The 26,222-nt window shown below is 36.2% G+C and overlaps 1 protein-coding gene and 1 long non-coding RNA gene across 4 annotated transcripts in view; one reads left to right on the top strand and one right to left on the bottom strand.

Annotated features, from left to right (window-relative positions):
• Positions 1–1,357: 1,357 nt before the first annotated feature.
• The window catches only part of LOC131161360 (uncharacterized), a 51,730-nt gene continuing 26,865 nt past the window's right edge, over positions 1,358–26,222 (bottom strand). Inside the window, exons 2-4 of the long non-coding RNA XR_009138404.1 lie at positions 17,652–17,807; positions 1,880–2,014; positions 1,358–1,754 (exon numbers count right to left, since the gene is read on the bottom strand). This is a non-coding gene — a long non-coding RNA (uncharacterized LOC131161360). The remainder of the gene's footprint in view (positions 1,755–1,879; positions 2,015–17,651; positions 17,808–26,222) is intronic.
• Positions 2,695–25,784, top strand: LOC131161358 (uncharacterized). 3 transcript variants are annotated; one of them, XM_058117076.1, is made up of 3 exons: positions 2,695–2,902; positions 24,498–24,801; positions 25,024–25,784. In XM_058117076.1, the coding sequence occupies exons 1-3, from the start codon at positions 2,800–2,802 to the stop codon at positions 25,550–25,552; spliced, it is 936 nt and encodes a 311-aa protein (XP_057973059.1). In that variant the 5' UTR covers positions 2,695–2,799; the 3' UTR covers positions 25,553–25,784. The 3 variants fall into 3 exon arrangements, with proteins under 3 accessions (XP_057973059.1, XP_057973061.1, XP_057973060.1); XM_058117078.1 differs by having other exon boundaries at positions 2,765–2,902; positions 24,509–24,801; XM_058117077.1 differs by having other exon boundaries at positions 2,765–2,902; positions 24,491–24,801.

Below are 26,222 nucleotides of genomic sequence, written 5' to 3'. Positions count from 1 at the left end.
GCCTTTCTCAGCAAGCCCTCAGGCGAAGGGTTTGCCTTGTCTAATTGTAACATGTTCTACATACATAATTACTTCTTATAACATAATACTTTATTCCTTTTTGTCATTACTCATTCATACACATTTATTCATGTTCATAACTTAAACATTGCATTTCATTTCACTTTAAGTGACTCTTTCCCATTTACATCGTTCACATTTGTCATTTCATTCCATGATCATTCTATTGTCATTTCATTGCATAATGTTTTCATTTCATTTCTTCGTACTATAGTTGGTCTTTAGCCATCATCAGTTAGTCCATATAAAAATGCGCTAGAATATGCTAACATGACTGTCTTTCAGTTGTCTTACATTTACATTATTGCATTTAACATATACAAACAACATAGTCCATAACATATTTTATTCTCAATATTTTACTTACTTAGCCTGCATCTTATACATTTAACATATATTTGCACAAAATCTCATGCCACACAATTTAACAATAAAAATTCATACATATTCCTGTAAAATAGGCCAACCCACGTTTAACATTTATATGCTGAAAATACATTTCATTTCTTACATAATTCCTCAGAAATTACTTTTCACTTTCATCAGTTCATTTCCACATATACATAGCTAAATAAGTGGTCCTAGGTTCAGAAATCATAGTTTTACATGATTAACATTTTAATAATTCACACGAAAACATACATATAATATAACATAAATTGTTAGCTTTAATTTCATAAATTCTGATTTAATATATAACTTCCCCTTACCTGATTTCTTGAACTACGCCAACAGGGATCTCGAAAAATACCTGCGGCGCTCACTCGAACCCTGAATCAAAAATCCTAATTCTATTAAATTAATCATAAATAAAATATTATTTTAATATTTTCTAAACCCTTAAATACCTAATAAACAGTCATACCCTCAAATATAACCAATTTGCCAAATTTTTCAAATCCCTCTCGCTTTGGAATGGGGCCTAGAAAATCCCAATTAAAAAATTACTTGCCCCAAAATGACGACGATCATGACTAGGACCCCGTGGTGGTACCTGATCGTCGATTTAACAGCAGATTTAATAAGAAATTGAGAAATTAGGGGAAAATTACTTTACCCCTGTAATGGTGTCTACGCTGCTCCCACGAAAAATTCACTTTAGTAGAAATGTTGGTGGCGGAGTTAAGAATCCAACGACACCTTCCGTTTCTCGATCGACGCTCGTTAGGCCGACAAAATTGAGGAGAGAGAGAGATGGAGACGATGAGGCGAGCGACTGAGAGAGTTGCAGAGATAAAGATTAAGAGAGAGACATGGAGAGGCTGACAGAATTCAATCCAAGTTAAGCTTCCTTTTTTCTTTTTTTTTTTTCTTACTTACTTTACATATAATATAATAATAATATATTATATATATATACACACACACACACATATACTTTAATCGTTATATATATATATCATGTTATTTATTTTAATACCTCATATTTAATAATACTTAATTAATTCATTAATTCATAATATTTTTTTAAATTACTTATTTATTTAATTTAATAATGTTTAATTAATTAAAATTTTTTTAATTTTTTTTTTTAGGTTATTACATTCCCATCCGTCCATGTCATAGACAAGGACGCGCCGTTTTATCCGCTCCTGCCAGTGGGGGGGGGGGGTTGCATCCAAGTAGGCTTTGACGCAACATCTCCCAATCTTGCTGTATCGTGCACATAACAGCGTCGCCATCAACGGGTAATCCTGTGATGATTGCGACATCCTTCAATGTTATCGTCGCTTCACCGCAAGGAAAATGAAATGTGTGCATCTCGAGCTTCCAACGCTCCAACAATGCACTAATTAAATGATGGTCTAAACGAATGTACCGAATCTGGTACAGTAGATAGAACTTTGCTCGTTGAATCCACAGAATGCTTCTAGGATGGACATGCCATATAGTCTCTAATGTGCGCACACACTAACGCCCTTTAAAGGCGTCAGAATGATCCTCCTCCCATGCCCTACAAGAAGGATGTATAGTCTCCAATGTCAATATAGATGAATTAAGTGGACCAAATTCCATCAATATGTGTTAAATATAGTGGGGAGTGTATAGAGATAACAAATATTTATCAGTTTGAGGGCAGTTGGAGGATGATATGAATATATATAAACAAAAGAAATTTACATTAAATTTCGTACGCATGACTGTGCCATGCAGAATCGCCCCCTCCCTTCTCTCTCCTCTCTCCCCTCTCCTGACAACCATTAATGACCCATCCCCTCACCCCCCCTTTTCTTTTTCCGGCATGCATACATCCCCCATCCCCTCTCTCTCCTCTCTCCTGTTTTCCCACTAACGCGGTTGACGCATGCGTCAGCCTTGTTCCCCACCCCCCATTTTTTTTTTTCTTTTCATTCCACTGACAAGAGTTGACGGCTACTAAATTTTTTTTTTTACTGATGACGATGGCGACAACTGACGATTATTTTTTTTAAACCCCAACCGATTTTTGGAAAGTCGGTTGGGTATATTTTTGTAAAATTTCCCAATTTTATCAATTTTTGTGTTTTTTGTTATTTTCTAAAAAATATTTTGATAAAAAACTTCAGAAAAACACAGTCCATCTCAAATAATGGGCCAAGGCCCAACTGTGAGAATGGGTTAAGAAAATGATGTCATCAAATTATCAAATTTATCAAAAACGAATTTATGTGAACGCAATGCCTCGCGCCACTGCATGCCCTTTGCTTTTCTGCTTGTTCTGGATGTTGGCCTTGTGGCAGTGGGAGGCTGTCCGTAAGAATGGCTTCAGTCCCTTTGTTCTCCACTTGTATGAGCAGCGGCACCATCCCAAAGACAGGCAGCCTTGTCGTCAGACGGCCCGCCGCATCTCTATCGCTTTTCTGTACGTTAACGCTGTTCCTCTGTTTCTGTTAGTCCTTTGTTTGTTCCTTATGAATGTCAAATGTGGAGAGACTGTAAAAACTGGCAGCTGGACTGATCCTTGGTAGTTGTTAAAATGGGCCCTTTTGCGTTTCCTTGGTAGTTGTTAGAATTTCACGGAAACGATAAGTGGTAATGATGGAAATGGTTTATCTGTTTCTAGTTTAGAAATCTCATGATGTTGTTGTCAATTTTGAAACTTAGGTCTTTTTTTTTTGTTTTAATAATCTTTGTCTGAGAATCAGGTGTTCATATTCTTATTGACTAGAACAAAATAGACCCTTTTGGGTTCTCAAAGGAACTTCTAAAATCACAATTTGAGTTTGTTAAATTTATCCTGGTTGAAGTTATTCTAAACTAAAGCCAAATCAGAGGAGAGAAATTATTAGGTGGAGCTCTCCCTCCATGTCATTGATTTGCAGTGTACCTCAATGATCACCTGAATATTGGGTAGCTGTCGTTAAACCAAGTCAAATACTTTATGAAATGGGCGGAGTAACAGAAAATATAGCCAGAAAAGTTATTTTAATAGCGGCGTCCAAAATGCCTATACGAACTCAATTAATTATTTTGGGGTAGGGATGTGGAAGCAAAGAGAAAGAAAATAGGTATTTGGGATGGGTTTCCTTTTTGGCTGGCCAGTTCACATTCATAGAGCCTACAATCTTAAAGGCAGTTTCAAGCTGTTATGAGGAAGTTGCAAGTTAGGATAGTGTAAGTCAAGGACATTGTCTTTTGACTCGTTTCTATGCCCTTAATACTTAAACTCGTACTGTTGAATTGAAATTTACCATGTCAATATTTGAAAATAGCATGACTATGATCATCACTAGTTTCAAGACAAGTGAGAACAAGTTTCTAGTCTTTGCAATTCTATAGGTCTTAAAAATTGTACTATACTAGATTGAAATTGACTTTGTCAAAAACTACCATAAATTAAACTTTGTATGGGATTATGGAACCCATAAACGGGGATTGACTTGCTATGATCTATGTGTAACCTCCCCATTATGCCATGGATAAATGATGTGGCGGGAGCCTTCCACCTAATAATTCTCATCAGGAGGAAGTGTTGATCGTGCTATCCAAAAAGTAAGATCAGTCAATTGATAAATCCGACAATTGTTTTTGATTATATAAATTAATTGGCAAGGCAAGATTCTTACATAAACACAGCTACTCCTTTGACTTTAATGCATAAAGGTATGAATCCTACAACTTTAGCTGATTAGTGACATATTGCTTCTTGTAATCTGATATACAAGGTGCTTCTTTTGGTAGGAACTAAAAATATTATTGTGGAATGATATTCCTAGGAATCTTCCTTGGAATATTTTTGTTTGCTTTATATTGTACAATTCTCAGAAATGTACACAAGATACCTATGTTAGTGTTTGGTTCAACAAAGAATCATGATAGGCATTTCAATTATTACTATTATACCCTTAACCTGTGTATAAACAATATATAATGAATAACTGCATTTCCAAATACCAAATTAAATCTTCTCTTACAAATTTCAACCATCATAAACAAAAAAGTTCAACACATAACAATCCAATTAACCGAAATAATAGGGATCATATGGTCTCAAAAATCTTGACCATTATAAAATAATATTATTTTTAATTTTTAATTTTAATTTTATTTTTTATTAGATAGTAATGTTTTATTATACATTGTAGTAGTTTTATATTATAGGGGACATTAATGTTCAATCAGCCAAAATAGTGGTGCTAATGGGATTCCATGAAACTTATCCATTGGATCATTGGGATAAGATTCTTGTGTTTTGTGGGAATCCTTCATTCCAAGATGTCCCAAGTCGAGCTTGTTTAGGGCATTATGCTTGCGTGTGACCACTTGTCATGTGTACATGAGATGCGTAACCATTATGTAAATAGTAATACATGCTTATTCATTGAGTGTGTCAATGCCTTTGTGTAAAGTGGGAGTATGACTCCTCAGCCAGTTTTATGTTTCTCAAAGTTAGAGTTGGGATAACATAGAAGCTTGTTAGGGGAGGGTGAGTGTTCATTAGTCATAGTAAAACTACTAGCATTTGTAAATGTATTTAGCCTACTTGCCTGCCTTGCTAAACACGCAATGCCTATGGAAGTGTTTGTAATGAATTGCATTGCTTTACAATTTATTGCATGATTTTCACTTGCTTACATGATTGCTTACTACTTCCGCTTACTTTGCACTCGATGGTCGTGAATGTGTTCTTGTGGTATACTTTTTGTTGACTAGTTTCGCAAGAGCGCTTTAGCTAGTGCCATATGACCCTTCCCAAGGTGTGAAGTGTTTTATTGGTGATAGTTGGTCTTAGAGCTTGGTTAATTGCTCCACGACTTTATTGCCTTTGTATTATGGGATTGTGCGAAGCATTGGAAAGAGATTATGCCAACCTATGCCGAGAGAATTAAGGTGTCAAGTTGAGACATCCAATAATGTGGCCGTGGAGATGGTAAAATTGCTGAACATGTTGATGTGTTGGAGGGATCACAAAAATATCAACAAGGTTCTATTGTGGAAATGTCAGAGTACCTCCATGCCATGGTAGAAGCTTTACAAATCTGGATAGGGAATCTTAATGCCAAGATGAACTTGATGGTTCATGCTGTTGGGAATTCTAAATCGATTGGGGTAGAGTATGGAAGAACAAGTTTGTTAGTACCTTGGGCGTATGGGATTGCCTGTGATGTTGTGGAGTTGGAGAACTTCTTATTTAACATGGGGCAATCCTTTTGTGTGACAAGGACCGACTCAAAGTAAGTGAAAGTATCCATGGCAACTATGTCCTTGAATAATGATGCTAAGCTGTGGTGGCATACTAAATACGATGGATATCGAATGGACGGTGTGTAATTGATAGTTGGGTTGACTTGAAGAGAGAGCACAAGGTCCAATTCTTTCTTGAAAATGTTGAGCACGATGCACGACACAACTATAAGATTGTAAACACACTAGTACATGTCAGGTAGTATGTGAAACAGTCTCTACTTTGATGTTGGACATCCATGCAATGTTAGAAAAAGATACATTGTTCTATTTCTTGACGGGTTGAAACCATGGACAAGGGTAGAACTTCATCAACAATGAGTTTAAGAGTTGTCTACTACACAGGTTGCTGCGGGATGCTTGACTGACCATGTTGGAGAGAATTCCGCAGTATCCGAGGCAAGTGGCATGTTGGGTGGAAACAGTTGGAAAATCTTTCAAGAAAGACAAACCTAAAAGTAAGGGAGTCAACAAAAAGGTATCAATTTCAAAGGAAGCTTCATCGTTTTCGGTTTTTCAACACATCCAGTGGTAAGGTTAAGTTAGCATGCTTCTTATGTCTTGGCCTTCACAGAGTTGCTAATGCCCTTATAAGTCGTTGGTCAATGTCTTGCAAGCTTCCATTGCCGAGGAGGCATATGGAGATGATGAGGAAACTTCAAGGATGGGTGCAATGTGGTTAGTCAATGCATTGGACAGGTAAACAAAGAACTATTAGTCACCCAAATGAAAGGTTTAACATTTTTGGATTTGCAGATCAATGGGAAGAGCACTTATGCTATGGTGGATGCCAGAGCTACCCATAACTCTGTCTCATAGGCGGAAGTGTGTAGGAAATGTGAATTTAACAGTTGTGCGATGGATGATTTCAAAGTGATACTTGGAATGGAATTCTTGAGGGAGATTAAGGCGATATTGATGCTGTTTGTTGCTCCCCTTTGTTTAATGGGAGAATACCCTTGCATAGCCACTGCGAAGAAAGCATACGACGAGAAGTTCCTCTCAGTTATGCAACTCAAGAAGGGTTTGAGAAGGAGTGAGTAGACATATCTTGCCTCAGTGGTGGTAATTGATGAAGTAAGTCAAAAGTGGGTGCCTATTGCCATCCAAGGTATATTGGATGAATACACAGTTGTAATGTTGGACAAGTTAGCTCACAACTTGCCTCCATGACGAGGTTTGGAGCATAAGATTAAGTTGTTACCCGGGGTGAATCCTTTTGGTAAAAGGCCATCTCAGATGACTCCTCCAGAGTTAGTAGAGTTGAGGAACCAACTTGATAAGTTATTGGAAGGGGGCTATATACGTACTTCCAAAACATCATTTGCAGCACCAGTGTTGTTTTAGAGGAAACATGATGGTAGCATGCAAATGTGTGTGGACTATCGTGCGTTCAACAAGGTGACTGTACATAAATATTCCATTCCACTGATTGTTGATTTGTTTGATTAGTTAAGTTATGCCAAGGACTTCAGCAAACTTGACTTGCAGTCAAGCTACTATTAAGTGAGGAAAGCAGATGGTGATGAGCCAAAGAGTGCTTGTGTGACATAGCACAAGGCGTATAAGTTCTTGGTGATGCACTGCAGGTTGAAAAATTCATCAGGGACATTTTGCATATTGATGAACCAGGTGTTTCATGGATATATCGACAAGTTTGTTGTATACTTAGATGACATTGTTGTCCATAGTTCTATTTTGAGGAGCATGAAGCGCATTGACGAAAGGTGGAATATGAAGAGCATCTACCAAGTGTGGTTGATATGATAAAGGAAAATAACCTTTATGTGGAGAGAGAGAAGTACGCTTTCGTTTAGAGCATCAAACTCATTTGTATGTGGTTGAACAAGGTTGTATTTGGATGGATATGGAGAAGGTGAGAGCTATTCAAAATTGGAAGATCTTGGCGATAGTGAAGGACTTGTGTTCCTTTCTTGGAATTGCCTACTATTATCGCAAGTTCGTAGGGGGATACTTGAGGAAAATTGCCCTGTTGATAGAATTACTGAAGAAGGGTTATAGGTGGAATTGGATAGAGGAGTGCCAGGGTGCCTTTGACACCTTGAAGGAAGCCATGATGTGAGATACAATACTTGCTCTTTTGGACATCATGAAATCGTTTGAGGTACATATAGATGCATTAGACTATACCCTTGGTGGAGTCTTGTTACGGTTTGGGATCTTGTTGGATACGATAACTGTAAGATTAGTGAAGCAGCGAAAGTACACAACTCAAGAGAAGGATATGCTAGCGTTATGTTATCTTCGTGTGTGATGACATTACCTACTTGGGTTGAAGTTTCTGGTGAAAGCAGATCACTTGGTTTTCAATCACTTCTTTACAGCCTAATTCATCACCCAAGTAGGCTTGTTGGCAAGATTTTTTGACGAAGTTTGATTTCTCATTTGAGCACAAGGTCGAGCAAATGAACCAAGTCGTAGATGCCTTAAGCAGGAAGGCCGAGCTTGTGTCCTTATAGTTGGTAACACTCTTGACAGTAAGTAAAGTTATCATGATTACGCGGGAACACATTAAGGAGAACCTTGTCAAAGATCTAGTTGCCCAAGAACTCATGAAGTTTATAGTGACCCGAACCTATAAATAATTTTACAGCGGAAGCAAATAAAAACCTCGAATATTATATATACTAGAGTACTAATCACTTTATTACATCAATATTTCCAATATTAAAACATCCTCAAAAATTCCAAAACATTAAAAATATAACGAATTTAATATTTAATCTAAACAACTCTTTCTAATCCCACCCACACTTTCGCTGCACCACTCTGATTTGGGCACTATTCAATCCTATTTGTAATATGGAATAATGATTTGGGCCAGACGACGCTCAGTAAGTATATGCTAGATTATTATCATTGTGTGGCAAAAATGAGTTTTACGGTAAATAACATTTAATACTGTAGTTCATGTTTACATATATAACAATCTATCTTTCGGTGACCACATTTGGTACATATCCAAGCACTCACTGAAATTGAGCACTTATCCAGTACCCTACCCTGTACGATAGGCCTACTCTGTAAGTCCCCCCAATTCAGCAAGCCCTCGGACTAAAGTCCCGAGGATTGGGGCATTACTTATTGCCGTACCCCTTTGCCTTGATATCACTAAACATATCTCTTAGATACACAATAAAATACAACATCATATAATCTTACCATATCTAACATGCAGCGTAACTAAATACAAATTAGCTCATGCCACACGATTTTCGTGCTAAAAGTATGTATTTTTAACACAATATAATAATGCTGTAAATTATCCCAAGATAAATAAACTTGGAAACATTTTAATAAAAAGCTGAAACAATCAAGCCCATTTACCTTTCAATCATCTCTTCTTTGAAATTTTCTATGAAAAATGAATTAAGAATTTTCCTATTTATAGAGAATTGAAGGAAATGGCATTTTCGTAATTTCATATCTTTCTTAAGGATTAAGAAAAGAAATAAAATAAATAATTAAATAATTAAATAAAAGAGAGATAGAGGGAGAGAGATATAAAGACGAAAAGTGGGGTGGGCTGCCCATCTCAATCAAAATTAATTTCAGATTGAGATTGTTGAATCTCAATCTTTTATATATATATATATATATATATATATATAATATAATATTATATTATATTATATATTATTATGATATCTTATATAATTATATATGCATATCCTTATTAGTAGATATATATATATTATTATATTATATATTTCAATTCATTAATTAATTATTAATATATTTAATTAATTAATTAATAATTTAATTTAAAATTTTTTTTAAGGATTATTACACTAATCATGCATATATATATATGCATATATTTTGGGGTCGTTACAAAGTTGGAGGGCAAAGTATGCCCGTTTTGGTTAGAAGATAGATTCCTAATGACACATGGTAACCAAATCTTTGTACCTCGAGTTGGAGACTTGAGGAAGACATTGCTGAGAGAGTTTCATGACACCATGTGGGCAACTATCCAGGATGGCATCACCCTTCGACATTGTTGAAACAGAGGTATTACGGGGCCACACATGTGGTGAGTTGGTTGAGTGTACCCGAACTTGTCTCACCTGCCAGCAAGACAAGGTGGAGTAAAATAAGATCGCAGGGTTGTTGGAACCTCTTCAAGTACCAATGAGACCATGGGAGAGTGTCTCACTTGACTTCATCACCAACTCGTCTAGAGTTGGAGATGTAGGGTATATGCTTGTGGTTATAGATAGGTTTTTGAAGTATAGTACTTTTTTACCCGCACTAAGGTACCATGTGGCAAAGGAAACAACATAACTATTTTTTCAAGCATATCATGAAGTATTGTGGTGTTCACCAAGACATTGTCACTCTCGAGACTCGAGATTCACTAGGAACTTTTGGGCAGAACCTTTTAGAATCCTTGGTTCATAGCTTAACAACTCTTTGAGCTGCCACCCGTAGATAGATGGATAGATGAAGAGATTCAATGGGCTATTCGAGGAATACTTGTACCATTCCGTCATCGCCAACTAGAAGAATTAGGTGCAGCTACTTGATGTGGCTGGATTTTGTTTCAACTCGCAAAATAGCTCAACAACCAACAAGAGTCCTTTTGAGCTTGTTACAACTTAGCAACTATTGTTATCTCACATAATGGACGAGCTATACAGAGGAAAGAGCCTGAGAGCATACATCTTCACCAAAGAATGGAGATAGAATATGGATATTGCCTGAGCTTACCTGGAGAAAGCTTCTGAACGGATGAAAAAGTGGGCAGATCAAGGGAGAAGGCTGTCACACTTTAACATGGTTGACTTGGTGCTTGTTAAGTTCCATCTAGAATAGATCAAGACACTATGGGGTCAAGATAGGAGACTACATCAAAAATATGAAGGACCAGCCCCCATCTTGGCTAAAATGGGGAAGGAATTTTACAAGGTTGGTTCTCTAACTTGGATGAAGGTGCATCCAACATTCCACGTCAGCTGGCTCAAGCCATTTGATGCTGACATTGAAGATCCAAGTAGAGGTCAGTTAACCTAAGCACTACTGAGGATAGCACAACCTATTAGAAGAGAAGTTGAAGTCATCCTTGTAGGCAGAGAGTTCACATCATCAAGGAAGAAGCGGCATGAGTTCTTAGTGAAATAGAAAGGCCTTGGAGATGGGATGCCATGGACATCCCACTCCCAGAAACATTGAAAGATGCTATGAATCAACACCTCTAAATGTATTTTTGAGTGCTTACTGGATGTATTAAAAGGGTGGTAGATAATTTAGTTTGTTTGGGTCAGACTACTTCTATTAAAGAAGGATTACAGAAATTGTGCTTCTTTCTCCAAAGTCAAGAGCTTTTTAAGGCTATCATATGGGACACATTACTCCTAGATGTGCAATAAAAGTTGATTGAGGAAAACTTATTATAGGGTTGAATGGAAATTTATTAATTGGGATTTAATTTTCACTAATGGTTGACTGGGTTATGGTTTGTTTTAGAATCCCCTTGGTTACTGTTAATATAAATGGTTCACTTGACAGGTACTTTAAACAAGGAGGGGGTCAAGACAAGTTGATCCAATCTTCTCTTATTTCTTTGTGTTGGTTATGGAATATTGAGCTTGGAGGTGGGGACTTTTAGGGATATGAGAGAGATTCCTTTCGCTTCAGATGCAAAGGGTGAAATATTACTCATTTGTGCTTTGCTGATAATTTCTTGCTCTTTTCTGGATGTAATGTTGAATCTGTCGCTGTTGTTAAAGAGGGGCTTCTAGAATTTATGCAAAGTCTGGCCTATCTGCTAATGGGCATAGAAGTCATCTTTTTTGGTGGAGTAGATGACCCTACTAAAACTGCTAATCTAAATCAGCTTGGATTTGTTGAGAGGAATCTACCTTTTAGATATCTTGGGGTGCCTTTAATTCTACTCGACTGACTAGCATTGATTGCCAACCTCTAATTGATAAAATTATTTCAAGGATTGGTTCTTGAACTTCTAGAACTTTATCCTCTGATCGCAAGTTCTAATTGGTGCTTTCTGTTTTGTACAGTATGCTTGTCTTCTGACTAGTATTTCCATTTCATCTTGAAAGGTTATCAAGGCTGTGGAGCAGAAGTGTAGGACTTTTTTGGGGGCAGGTTTGGAAATGAATGCGAAGATTGGTCTTGTTGCTTGGGATTGTATATGTTGTGGGAAAAAGGAGGGAGGCCTGTGTATTAAGAGGAAGAAGGAGTCGAACATGGCAGCAGTACTTGAGCAACTTTGAGCTTTGTTTATCAAAATCATTCCTTGTGTGGAGTTTCTGGATGCATTCTGTTTTGATCAAAGACAGGAGTATATGGAACCTTCAATCTCTCAATGAACGCAGCAGATGTTGGAAGAAACTATTTAAGTTGAGAGATGTGGTTGGACATCATATCAAACATATAATTAGGAATGTGAGCAGTACCTTTTTTTTGTTATGACAGTTGGCTTCTATTTGGCCCTGTTGTTGATGGATATGGTTAGGATATTGTTGGGGATTCTGGTAGAATTAATCATGCTAAGGTTGCAGGGTTTATATGCATTGTTTGGTGGAAGCAGTTAATCAAGATTTAATAGAATTCTGGTTAGTCATTGAGAATTTTCTATTCAAAAATCTTGATGGTTCTGATAAGGTGGTGTGGTGTCTTGATAAGAAGAGGGAGTTTACAACAGAGGTGCATCGGAATTGTAAGTTAGCCTTTGCCTGAGGGGAAGTGGGTCATCTGTGTTGGAGAAGGATGCAGATGCCTTGGCATTAAGACATTAAATGGAGGTGTTATCAAATTCATGTGTTCTGTATTCAAACAAGCTATGCGAATGTTCATCACTTGTTTTTTGGTTGACTCTTGTGAGTTCATGGCTGAAGCTTGGAAAATGTTTTGGTTGTAGGTTTATTGCTGAAGGCTGTTCTTGCTGCCACTGTTTATTACATGTATATGGAAGGAACGGACTGGAAGGATCTTTAGGCAAAGTGATGATAATGCCAAGCAATAGGGGTCTGGGGATTTAAATAAAAGGGAATGTTCAGTTCAGGTTTTCAGCTATAGAGGGCTCAATAAGAGGACTAGAAGTCAGATATGGTGGACCAGTAGACTCTTGAAGTGTATTTCAAATGTTCAGGTTTGGTTTAGGGATTCTTTAGGTTCCATTTCTTCTAAGTCTTTCTTTACTTTTCTTTTGAGATCTGCAACCCCTAGTCTTTTTCCTTTGTATCATGTCGTTTGGAAGGCAAATGTTCTTTTTAAGGTATGGGCTTTCATTTGGACCCTAACTCTTAACAGGATTAATAAAAATGACTTGTTAATCTTTTAAGGCCCTCACTCTAGATGTGTGTATGTTGTGCCACGAGTCAATGAGACTAATCCACATCTTTTTTCTTCATTTCTGGGTGGCAATACTGCTTTGGAATGCTATTTTCTCCTGTTGTCAGGCAGGGATGACTCTGCAAAGTACATATGAATTCTTGTTAGTTAGATTTTGAGGTTTTGGGAAAAGTAGAAGGGAAGGGCTTTATGAATTTGTCCAGTGTATTGTATCTTTTGGATGCTGTGGCTTGAGAGGAACACGAGGATCTTCAAGGCTCAGACAACTCACCTTCTTTACTGTGAGATAGAGATAATTTTATTGCTTCTTTCTGGGCACATCCATTTGGGATTTTTGGGGGGATATTTTTGTCTAATCTTCAAAGGAATTGGAGGGCGGACTTATCGTATTTAGATGAATTGTGGGACATGTCTTATCATCCATCTACTATACTTTGTGCAATTTTTAATGGTTTTTTTTTTTTGGTTTTCTTGAAACAAATTTTCAAATGATTTTTTGTTCTTTTAAGTTGTAGTTGTTTATGTTCCGTGGATCATTTTTCTAGTTACAGTGTAGGTGTTGTTTTCTGCTTGCTTGGTGACTTAATCTTACTAGGAATGTTTATATATGGTTTAAGTTGGTTTGTTTTATATATTTTCCTTTTACCACCCCCCCCCACAAAAAAAAAGGGAAAAGAAAAATACTCTGTGGGTTTAATCATGGTTTGAACAGAAGTAAATGGGCTACTGGAGTTGATATGATGCAACTCTTGAGAAACTGAGCATGCTTTGCCACTGCATCGATTGTAGGTAGATGCTTTGAAATCAAATGCTTTAATGTATGGGGTTTCAAGCTAATAATTCCATTGGAAAAGGATTTTGATGAACTTGTAACTAGTGCAGGTGGTAAATGATACCTTATGTAACCATGATTACATCTTCTGTCAACCTTTTTACCAATTGGAGAGGAGCTCAAGTATTTTTTGTGACTCCTGACAATTTCACAATTACATTGATGGTAGGAGTATCAGATTGTCTAACTCTTCTGTTGAGCAGGTTCTTGGGAAAGAGGGGCATTGGTTTGTGTTTGCACTGTTTTAGCTGAAAAGAAATTCATTTTTCTATGTCAACAATATGTTGTTTATGATTTGATGGTTCCATCAGGTAATCACTTCATTAATACAAATACTATCCATTAAATGAGGAAAAATCTAAATACGTTATTTCACTGCATATCTCAAACAGCAGAATTGCAAGTTTCCATGGAAAATAATTTGAGTTGCTGTGGAACTTGATCTGTTAAATTGGTGGAATGGCAAACTGTGGTCAGAAAACTGCAAATAGGGGCAAGATTTTCTGAGGAAAAGCATTTGTAAAAGAGGAGTCTTTTATGCACCAGTCGTTTTAATCCTTTAGTGCCTTGAAGGAAATGACATTTGTTTCAGCTTAATGTGGCTGAAGTTTTTGATGATCTGAATTTTTTTTTCTTGAGACTTGGTCATTTTTTTGCCAATAATGACAAGCACACTTGTTTATATTGCTACTTTTCTGTTTTTCATCTCAGTTTTTGCAAAAACTAAAAACTAGATTTTGTGTTTCACTTGTTGTGGCAATTTGTTGTGATGACACTTAAATGCTCAGAATTGACTTTTGTGGATTAAATTATTCATTTTATTCAAAATTTTTAGTGAAAACAAAAATAAAATGATTGCTTAATTTAAAATACACAAAATAAAAATATCCATAAAATTTTTTAGAAGTTTGAAAAAGTAAAAGTCATCAAAAAGTTGTTTTTACCATTTTTCAATTGTCATGTACAATAAGATTGTCCTTGGATCACTCAAAAAATGAGTTTAAAAATATAATAACCAAATAAAATAATTATAATTAATTTTTATTTTTGTTGTTTTCTAATTTTTATTTTCTTTTGAATATTTATTATTTTAATCATATTTTTAATTGTTATTTTATTTAAGGACAAAAATGAGCATGAGTTAAATTAGGCTTTTAATTTGTTTTAGGTTTGGAAATATTGACCCACCAAGTTGCAGTTTTAGTTTCTGTTTTCTGATTTTCTGATTATTGTTTCCATAATTTTTTGATTGTGATATCAAATGGTCCTTAATAAAATGCTTTATGATATTTTCTATAAGTAAGAGTATGTGTGTTTCAAGTAAGGATTACAAGGGGGCCACCCAAGTATACTGTACACAAGGTGAAAATCTAATTACAACCTGCCAGTGGCCAAAGAAATAGGGTTTTTCAAAAGTATCAAAGTTGGTACAAAGAGTTCCATTCAACCAAAAAATATAAAACATAAAAGAAATGCCCTTGCAATCTTTCTCGAAATAATCTGAAACACAGACATAAAAGCTGGTTTGCAAAGTTACTCTAAGTAACACTAATGTTTCCATAAAGGAGCCTTGTCCATGATGGACTCATGTTAGACACTGACAATACTCTTTAACATTCATTAGACAACTCAGTTTCTTTCTAGCCACTTCATGCGTATTTAATTTCCAAAAAAATGTTTGTTACCATGGATGTTACATTCTTTGAATTACATCCCTATTTAATGCCTTATCTTCAAAGGGTGGGGTGGGGGGGACCAAAACAAAGATTCGGCTGTGTTTCATGATTTTTCCCAAATTGAAGACTTGCAAAATGATCCTTCCCCAACTTTGATTATTCAACTTGAAAACCCCAGCTTTATTACACCGGGAGAAAGTGAGTCAAGTTTTTTAGATATTGAACACTAACACTTAATGTGCGCATTGCTATAATGATGTCCATACTCGTGTGTAATAGGATAGAAATATGGTTGGGTCATTAGCATTTATATATTTCTTTAGAATTGATAATTTCTAACTTTGTTTACTCACCATGCGTTGGAGTGAGGGATTTTCTGAAAAGTGGGTATAATTGTACGTTCCACATTGACAATATAAATGTGGGTGTGTAGCGTGGGAAGTACTACATCACTCATAAACAAACACACACTCTCTCTTCTGACCAAAGATTCTTACTTCAACCCTAGGTTCAAAACTCAATTTCATATCCTGGATTTTACATTTCAATTTCAAATAAGATGTTAAAGCTTAATACATTGTTGGCCCACAACCTAACAACTTAAGTTTTTAGGTAAAGTGGTAATCTAACATGGTATCAGAGCTCGTTACCAAGAGGTCCTAGTTCTAGTCTTGTTGCCCGCATATATTGTGTGGTGTTTAAAAAATTATTGTATTCCCTGTAATGGGTGTTATCTATCTTGTGTTTGTCTCTCCACGTGTTGTCTGGCTGCAGTGCAGGGAGTGTTAAAGCTTGATACATTGTTGGCCCACAACGTAACAACTTAATCTTTTAGGTAAAGTGGTAATCTAACATAAGATATGGGTTCAAAAGTACATTTTTCAAGAAGTTTCAATGTTAATTTTGATTTAAAAAAATGATGGAAATTAATAGCAAAGCAATGGACTGTTTTTATGAAATGTTAGATACTATTAATAAACATAGTTGTTAAGGTATGATATACATCATTGTTCCACAACCTAACAGCTTCAGCTTTTAGGTGAAGTGGCCATCTAACGTGGTATCAGAGCTGTTTACTAGCAGGTCCTAGGATTTACTTTTGTTGCCCGTGTCTATTATGTGGCATTTAAAAGATTCTTGATTCCCTATAATGGGTGTTTTCTATAATGTGTTTATCTCTCCACAAGCTGTTGAGCTGCACATGCAGGGGAGTATTAAGGTTTGATATATATCATTGGCCCACAACCTAACAACTTAAGCGTTTAGGTAAAGTGGAAACTCTCAAGTGGTTATCTAACATAGGTGAGAAGTAAGGTGTACTCCCAAGAGAAGGGGGGGGGGGGGGGGGGGGGGGGGGGGGGGTGAATTGGGTTTTTAAAATTTTCTTTGCAAACTCTTTAAGTATAACCCTTCTTCAATTTAGGTTGATTATAATCACACTCTCCAATCAACAACTTAATTCTCTTATCAACCACTTTATTTATATTAACCAACAAAAGATGATGTTGCTTATACAACTTTTAGTGCTTCAATGAATAACAATTCTAGATCAGATTTATATATCAAGAACAATATTAATTTCAGAAAATTTTCTTTAAGTGTCCTTGTAATTTTATTTCAATAGGATGATTTATTAAACTCAGTTTCAACACTTTAGTATTTGAATCCAATACTTCAATACATATCCAAGTTTTAGAATCAATATATTTTCTCAGCTATGAACAATGACAACTTTGGCAAAATTCCTTTCAGCTATGATATTGAAAATTAGAACTCAATTTTGCTTTTGAATATGTCAATCCAATCAACAAGGTAAGCTTGATTTCACAATATGAAACAAAATAGAAATTTCAGCAAGCTTCCAAAATTCAGACTTTGATTTCAAATAAGTTACTTGAATTTAAGTATGTTAATGAGTTTTGATATTTATCAACATACTTCATTTAATCAAGGTTTCCACAATTCCCAATAACTATTTATTTTATAGCAATTAAGTAAACATCCACGCAATTCATATATGCAGAAAATTAAAGAGAGTAGGGAAGAGAAAAACATCGAGATTTTATGAGGTTCGGCTATACCCGCTTACGTCCTCGCCTTAGGCAAACCACCCAAGGATTTCACTATACTGCTCCCTTAACAGGTCGGAACAAACTGTTTACACACTCCTTCAAGGAGGATGGAGCCCTCCTCTCCAAGTGATACCCCACGCTCGGTAGTCCAATGATTCAACAATCCTGAACCATCAAAAACAACAAAAAGAACAAGAAGAACAAGAATAATTCTTGTGTACAAAAGCACTCTCAGCAAGAACAGATTAGTACAAGTTAAAACCAATATACTTCAATCAAAATCAATATAGAAAGATGAAGCTCAAGAAATTTATCACCGGGGTTCTTTCTTGGATTTAATGACTCAATAAAACGTGCAAAGAATCGTGAGCTTTTCTCAGCAAAATCATAGCAAGTTGATCAGCAAGAGTATTAGCATAATAGCTTTGAGAAGTAGAGAGTATATAGCTTGATTGCTGCTTGTTGGTTGTTGTTTAATTCTTGAAATCAACATGTATTTATAGAGTTAAAAGGTAATTTTTTCGCGTTGCCCAAGTTGCTTGGAGTATTTCCCAAGTTTTCTCAAAGTTTGGAGCCCAAGAAATCAAATTTGGAAAGTTTCCAACACTGTTTTAAAAGTTAGTCGACTGAACTATCGGGGTCAGTCGCTTGATCTTTTAATTCAGTGTATTTTTGAAACACAGTACAGGGTCAGTCGCCAAATCCTGAGAGGTCAGTCGCCTGACTCGGTTCTGTCTGCTTTCTTAAAAAGCTCATAAAATGTCAATTGCCTGACTTGCTGTCAGCTTCAATCATCGTTCAGTATTTTGGGTATAACTTTCACTATAAAACTCCAAATAAGATAATCTTGGTATCAAAAGAACGTTAAGAAAAAATCCTACAACTTTCATGTTGATCATTTTTGAAGATAGGGAACTATTGATAGAGAAAATTGCACATCAATGCAGATATAGAAAAAAAAAATTGAATTTGGAGAATCTTGTTTTGGTGCTTTTCATTCCAAAAATAATTTGAACCCTTTTGAGATAACTTTTAACCTTATAAAAATATTTTTCAAGTATTTTAAAAGATATCTAGGTCCAAGTAATTAACCTAAGAGCTTCATGCATCCATATTGAAATCGTTTGAAGTACTTACATGAGACTTCTTAAAAGACTAACTTTTTAAGCGCTAAGTCTTCATGTATTTGCTTTGCTCTTAGTATCTTCACGTATTTGCTTTGACTTGACTTTAAGCTTCAATAGTATTTAGCTTCATAAGATCTTGTAGCATTAAGTTCGAGCTTTTAAAAGACTTTGTCAAGCACTTTTTCTTGAACACTTGAGTCCTGAATCATCACTTAACCTAATATGTTAAGTTCCTTTGCTTTGTTATCATCAAAACAAGATTCTAAGCCTTGTGAGGCCAACAATAGGTAATGCAAAATTTAGAAATAAAATAGTAGAATAAGAATATCCTCATTTGATCTTGTAGATTGGAATATGATGAGTAGATCTAATAAGGAGGGGAGCTTGGGTCTAGCTAATTTGGTATCTAAGTGGGGAAGTGGTGTTGGCATTTTCCATTATAACCTAACTTTGTATGTAAGGTAATTCGAAGTAACTTTGGGCTCCAACAAGATGGGTGAGATATGAAAGTTGGAACTAATATTACCTAAGGTTGGAAATTTGTTTCATAGATTTGTCATTTTTTCTCCCTTAGGTTTATTATGAGGTTGGTAAATGTTTTAAAAGGCATTATTAAGGCTCAAGATGAGGCCTTGAGGCATTGCCTAAAAATACCAAACGCTTAAAAGACAAATACATCGAGGCTTATTCATTTCTACCTTGTGCATTTTAAGTCAAATTGTTTTATACCCTAGAAAAATTTTATGATATGTATGCGAAAAAGGATGAAGGAATTCTCTAATTGAGCACTAAAACTCTTGAACTTAAACCATTCCAAGACAATTGAAAGTTGCATTTTGGATCATGAACACAACTTGAACTTTTTCATGTTATGATTAGATCTTGGCTTGCCTTGAATGATTTAGGTTTGTGTGCTTAGAGTGACCAAAAAATGATTTCCATATCATTTTTTATTTTTTTCAGAAAAATTATTTGCATTTCTGTAAATTTTTTTATTTTCTTTCTTTTTCTGAATGTATATGTTATTTATTTATTTATAAAAAATAAAACTCTCAAAGGCTTACACCTTGATGCTTTGGTGCATATGCCCTGCATGATTGGGTTAAAATGCCTCACATATGCCTTTGCTTTTTAAAACATTGAGGTTGGTAGCAGGGATTGGATTGGAGAGGCTCCTTTGGCTTGACTATATCCTTCTTTTTTGATTATCAACCTTCGAGATCCTCCGATTTATTTCCTTTTCTTGTTGGAGGGTGGATAGTATTGAGATTTTCACTGTATGAGAAACCTGGACGAGAGGGAGACAAATGATCTCACCCTTTTGTTGAAGGAACTAACTCTTTTCTTCGGAGAGAGAGAAGAATTTGGTTCTTTGATTCCTTTGGCTATTTTCTTCCAATTCTTTGTTTTGTAAATTGATTCATGTTTGTAATGCTAGTCCTTTTTTCTGACATTCTTTTATTCGGAAAGCAGAAGTTTTTAAAAAATAAAAGCATTTGTTTGGGATGTGATTTTTAATAAAATCAATACTAATGACTTGTAGCTTCAGAAACAAAGATCAATAAAAGCTTCGTTGCTTAGTATTTGTCCTTTGGTTCAGGAATGGGAGTACTTGCTCTCATTTGTTTTTAACCGTCCTTTTGCATGGATTATTCGAAAGAACTTGTTTGGATTTCTGGTGAGAATTGAGTATGACCTTCATCTTTGGATGCATTCCATGATGTTATTTTTAGAGGTTTTGGTAGCGGAAGGAGTGGAAAGCTTTGTGGAGATGTATTGTTCTTGCAATTGGTTGATGTATTTGGTGGGGGAAGGAATGTTGGATTTTTAAGGGTAGTTATAATAATTTGGTTTGGATCAAAGTGGGTTTTCTTTATCACTTTTGTGTTCTGCAAATGGAGTTTTTAGAATGTTTCTTGAGAATATATTTCTTTGCCACATCAGAGTTGTATTGTAAATTTTTTTCTTCTATTTTCTTTTGTTTTATTCATTGACTTATTGGAGGATGCCTTATTCTGCATGTGGGCTTTCTTTTCTTTAGATGTAAAATTTTCTTCTTTCTAATATATTCATTTGTTTATCTTTATAAAAAATAGGATAAGTTAGTTAAATGTTAGTTATCATGTAAATATAAGTAATTTAGAGATAAAAGGTTTGATAAAATGTTGTAGCCTAGGTTCAATTTTGCATAAAATTTCAAAAATCTTAAAGCCATCATTCACATATTTTTGTAATGGTTTTTGTTTTCAATTAAAGAGATTTATTCAGACCAAATTTTCAATCTGAGTTTTGAATCTCAAATTTCAATTTTAGAAAAATTTTGTACCAGTCAAATTTTGCAACAAATTTCATTGATATTTCAAGATTTTGATAAATTTGAGATGATTTGTAGAAATTTCAATGAAATTTTGTCAGATGGAGATTGTCTACCATTTGAATTTTGGTGGAAAGCAGAAATTTCAATGGAGATTTGATAATTTTATTGAAATTTAAAACTGTTGGTTTTAGAGCCAATCCATAGGAACATATTGGATAGCCTTGAAACAGGTAGGTTCCGGCATCTTTGACAGAAGAGTGGATAACTTTGGTTTGAAGATTTTAACACATGCCTCAGTTCGTCTAACTTTTTTGGTTATTTGGCGGTATTTTCATGCTGGTTTGTTCCGTTTTTCTTATTTTTGAAAATCTGGGGTGGGCAGCTTAGGTCTCAGATCTTAAAAGTTTTTCTTTGGTATAATCCAACTCAGAAACATGTGTTTAGAGGTTAAATGGAACTACTTATTTGGCCTGGTCAAGGTCTTGCTTGTTGTGAACTCAAGCAAGTAGCTTCTGGAGTTGCCGCATAGGAGCAAGTAAGAAGTCAGCGGAGTAGGATCCTAGTTATGGTCAGTCAGTTTCAGAAAAATCTTTGAATAATGGCTTTGTTGAGTAGTTTGATTGGACTAAGCATTGGTATGGGTTTTCTACTGCTTGATGCCAAAAAATTTGGACTGGTGTGATTTGGACTTAATTTGCAGGCTGATGATGTTGTGGCTATGAACTCAGGAAAATGATATGGGAGATTCATGAAAAAGAAATGAGAGTTTCTCAGTATTATGAGAGTTGTGTTCTTTATGGCAAGAACTCTATTATTATTTGGACTTCCAGCCCAAGTGTGCTGATGATGCTGCAACATTCCAAAAGATAGATAAAGAGCATGATTTTTCTGTGAGGCTTAATCTAGAGTATGACCTGATAAATGTTCAGGTTCTTGACTGCACTCTTTCTCTCTATATGGCAGGCATATGCCTATGTCCATCAAGAGGGGAGTCAGAGAAGAGCCATTACATTCTACACAAGACCATTCTGCATTTGTTGTTACTTCTTAACAGGATACAAACTTAGGAGAAGCCAACACTTCCTAGCAGAGGGTCTTATGAGGACCAGATGAAGTGTGACTATTGTGGGAAGATTAAACATACAAAAAGAGTTCTGTTTGGAAGTTCATGGTCATCCTCCCAGGCGACATGGTTGCTGTAGTAGTAATGTGTGGGTCATATGCCCATCTTTCTGAGACTTCAGAGGCTCTCTCACGTTCCCAAAATGGAGGAGTCTGTTACTTTCTCAGGTGGAGGTGCAAACTCTTAGGCATCTAATGGCAAGACTCAATGTTTCTTCTATTAGTAATTCTTCTTCCTATGCATGGATCACTGATTTAGGAGCTGTTGATCATATGACTGGTTGTTCTATTCTCATCTATATAATTTTCTTCCGTGTCCAATTTCTCGGCTAACCTATAGTGTTGGTTGCATCACCAACTTTGAATTGCTCTTTCCTACCCATTGTGTTTTCAAGTACTGGGGACAAGGAAAACAATTGACAGTGGTAGGGCACGTGGTTGTGTACATGGTGTTGGCTATAGTTTATTTTGGTTCAGACATGTTATCAAATGGAGAAGTTCTTCAAGTTTCCAGTCAGTTTGCTTTAGAACTCACTAGCGGCATAGGTGATTGGGGCATCCTTTTTGTTAGCGCGAGACAAATTGTTTCTGCTTTATGTAGACAATGTTGCCCCATAATTTTGTTTGTGATGCTGGTAAGCTTAATATAAGTGTTTCCCACTTGTTCATTTTGATCTAGGGGGGCCTTCATGTGTTACCTTGATTTCTGGAAATCATTGTTTGTTACTTTAGTTGGCTGCGATTCTTGCGTCACTTGGGTTTATTTGCCTCACTGTAAAACTGAAGGTTTGCTTGTGAAAGCCTTCCTGAGTGGTTGCTATGCAGTTTGATGCAAAGATAAAAATTCTTCAAAGTGATGATGGGGGTGAATACATTGATGGAGCGTTTAGAGCGCTTCTGGGTTGATTCTTTAATCTGGGTTTAAATTGAAGGAGCAGATTTTATATGTTCTTTCAGATACTGCTAATATCATGGTACACTGATTTATAAACAGTTTCAACCTCCCAATTTCCTACTTTTGTGTCCTTGGAAGTCTCAGAGACCTGCACATAGGTTTGAGTCCTGAAAATGATAGAAGAATATTGGGACAACTCCTAAGCATTCCCTGCAAGGATCCAACATTATTAGGTAGTGGCCTTTGTGCCTATGTGGAAGCAGAGGTATTGAATTTTCTTAACTTCCATCTACCTGTGAATGAATTTGAACAGGCCCAATATTTGATCAAGGGAGAAAATGTGCTTCAAATCCTTGCTTGGATATTCTTTATGGGATGTGCTATAAGTCTATTACATACATTTCTCTTGGAGGAGTTGAAGCAGTATGCTAGTTCTTGGACTACAATGGAGACCATGACGCTGTGTAGTACTACTACCACTCACAATCACATGAGAAAATGCAATGCTTCGATCACTGCTGTTATCTCTCTCAATATCTTCTAAACTCTCTCAACACCAAGAAATGTTATTATCATGTCACATTACCACCACTACTTTCCTTGCCTTGCAATAACACAACCAGCTTCATTACGCCACAATCTTGTAGCACCATCTTCCCTACCATCACTGTCCTTGCCACCACCGAAAACCTAGATGGCTAGATCGACATCTACCTGATCACTGTTTAATCCCAAGCTTCTTGTTCGATTATTCTCTGCAACCTCCACATGTGCCACTACCACAGCTGTTGTGGCTACCTAGTCTTTGTTCTTCCACACAACCATGTTCTCATGCCACTATTATTTCCATTTCCTCTGCAGCCCTGAAACTGCCATCATGGGTGCGAGCCCTGCCCATTTCATGCAAACCAATGCTGTCATCAGTGCCTCAAACTTATAAATTCAGCGTAATCATGTCAATGGAATCTAATTTAACTGAATGCAAATTCCTGGGACCTTCCTCGCATCTTAAAACTACTTTGGACAGTTTAAACTTGCTTGTGAAAGTCAACTGTATGACTACATTGCATCCTAAGCAAGCCAAGAGGTCATAATCATTTTCATTTGTCTGGAAGGAACTTCAATGCTCCCATGTTTTCCCCTTTTCTGGATAGATATGTCCTTAACTTTGCTTTTGTGTCTATTTTCTATTCATATTTCTTTATTTAAGTATTCTTTTATATCATTTTTTCGGTACCCTTCTAAGTTATGTGGTATCTTTCTAATTTATGCTTTTGAGTTTGGTAAACTGAAGATTTGACTTGCTGAATGCATAACATTATGCAAAATTGGAGTTGTTTTTTTTCTTTCTTGGTCTTATTTTGGAACTTCAACTTTTGACTTTAAGGCTTCAGCTTATGTTCAGAAGATATGCAATTTAAATCCACGGCGATCTTTGTCATCATTTGCAAAGAATACTACTGCCAAAGTATCACGTACACAAATGAAAATGGAAGCTGGTATAGATGATGAGGCCTGTGAATTAGTCAATGGAGTGGAGCTTTCCATAGGGGATGGTGTCAATAGCATTAATGCTTCTCTCTTCAAAGCCGTGAAAAACAACAATGGAACTGGGGTACTGCTCTTGTCTGATGTCTTTGGATTTGAAGATTCGTCCACAAGAGACTTTGCATATCGTGTGGCCTGCAATGGTTACAAGTATGTTATATTTCTTGATGCTTCTATGTTTGTAATGACAACCTCTACTCTTGCATTTCTTGTGTGTAAGGCCCAGCACAGGTCACACGCTTGGGAACTCATGTGTGTCAATGCCCTTGTTACATATTCTTTGTGTTTCTTAGTGATGCTGTTAAGAGTCCTGAAGTTTTGTTTCTTAAAGTTCTGATGATGTTATCTTATTTTCAATTGAACAATTTGCAGTGTTCTTGTACCTGACCTCTTTCGTGGGGATCCATGGTCAAAGAAACAGCCAAAGGCTATGTTTGAGCAATGGTTAGCCAGACAAGACCCCAAGAGGGTTGCGGAAGACATTGCTTCCTCAACAAAATGGATGCTAGATGAATTTGTAGCAGCTGGAATCTCAAAGAAGCTTGGCATCATTGGGTTTTGCTTTGGAGGTGGCCGAGTGATGGATGTTTTAGCTCAAGATCAAGGTGCTTATTTTGGTGTTGGAGTCTCCTTCTATGGCACAAGGATGGACCTGTCTGTAGCTGCTCGCGTAAAAGTACCCATGTTGTTCATTTCAGGCGACAAGGATCCACTTTGTCCAATTAGTGTCCTAGAAGATATTGAGAGGAGGACTGGTCAGGGGTGCAAGGTGGTGATTTTTGAGGGGAGAGGTCATGGGTTTGCCCACAGGCCGGAATCTGCTGAAGAAGACAGAGATGCAGAACAGGCATTCTCAGTCATGAGAAACTGGCTAAATGATGGTTTGGTTGTAAAAAACTAAGTGGTTATTAGTCATTTTTTATTTTTGTTTTTTGGAATGTTTTTTTTTTTTTTAAATTTTTTTGGGAGAGTTGAACAGGGAGGAGAAAGACCAAATAGGCTGTGTTAAACATTGATCCCAGGCTTTCTCACTTCTCATTGTGTACATCGTCGCCTGCTTGGCACATTTGAAATTTTGTACATATGTTGTGATTCTTGTGATGGTTAATGTTATTCCCAGGCCTTCTCAGTTACTTCTATCGTGTAATCATTTACCAGCATGGGAAATTTATGAGAGGGAGTGGGAGAGTATAGTGCATTAGAAATTTTGCCTGCTGATACAATTTTAGTTACACTTACTGCGTTCTGCTGTTATGCGTGACAGGAATTCAATACAATTTTATTTCGTGTTTGGAAGTGAATTTTCAGATTCGAATTTGTGGATTTGGAAGAAATTCAATACAATTTTGCACTATATTTTGTCCAAATTCAAATGAATTCAAATCAAACCTCCAAAAACTGTACTCCTAGACGAAAGGTTAGAATAATGTAAAATAATATAAGGGCTGGAAGAATGGGGGACAAGGACGCAATAAGCAATGCTGGAGCTCAAAGAGTCATGATCAAGACAATCAACTACTGTTTGACATATTGTGCTGATGAGTTCTTGAAGATGGAATGCATGAGATGCA

The sequence above is a fragment of the Malania oleifera genome, chromosome 8 (genome assembly GCF_029873635.1).
Source record: "Malania oleifera isolate guangnan ecotype guangnan chromosome 8, ASM2987363v1, whole genome shotgun sequence".
Taxonomy (NCBI): domain Eukaryota; kingdom Viridiplantae; phylum Streptophyta; class Magnoliopsida; order Santalales; family Ximeniaceae; genus Malania; species Malania oleifera.
This window is presented reverse-complemented; position numbering and strand designations above follow the sequence as displayed.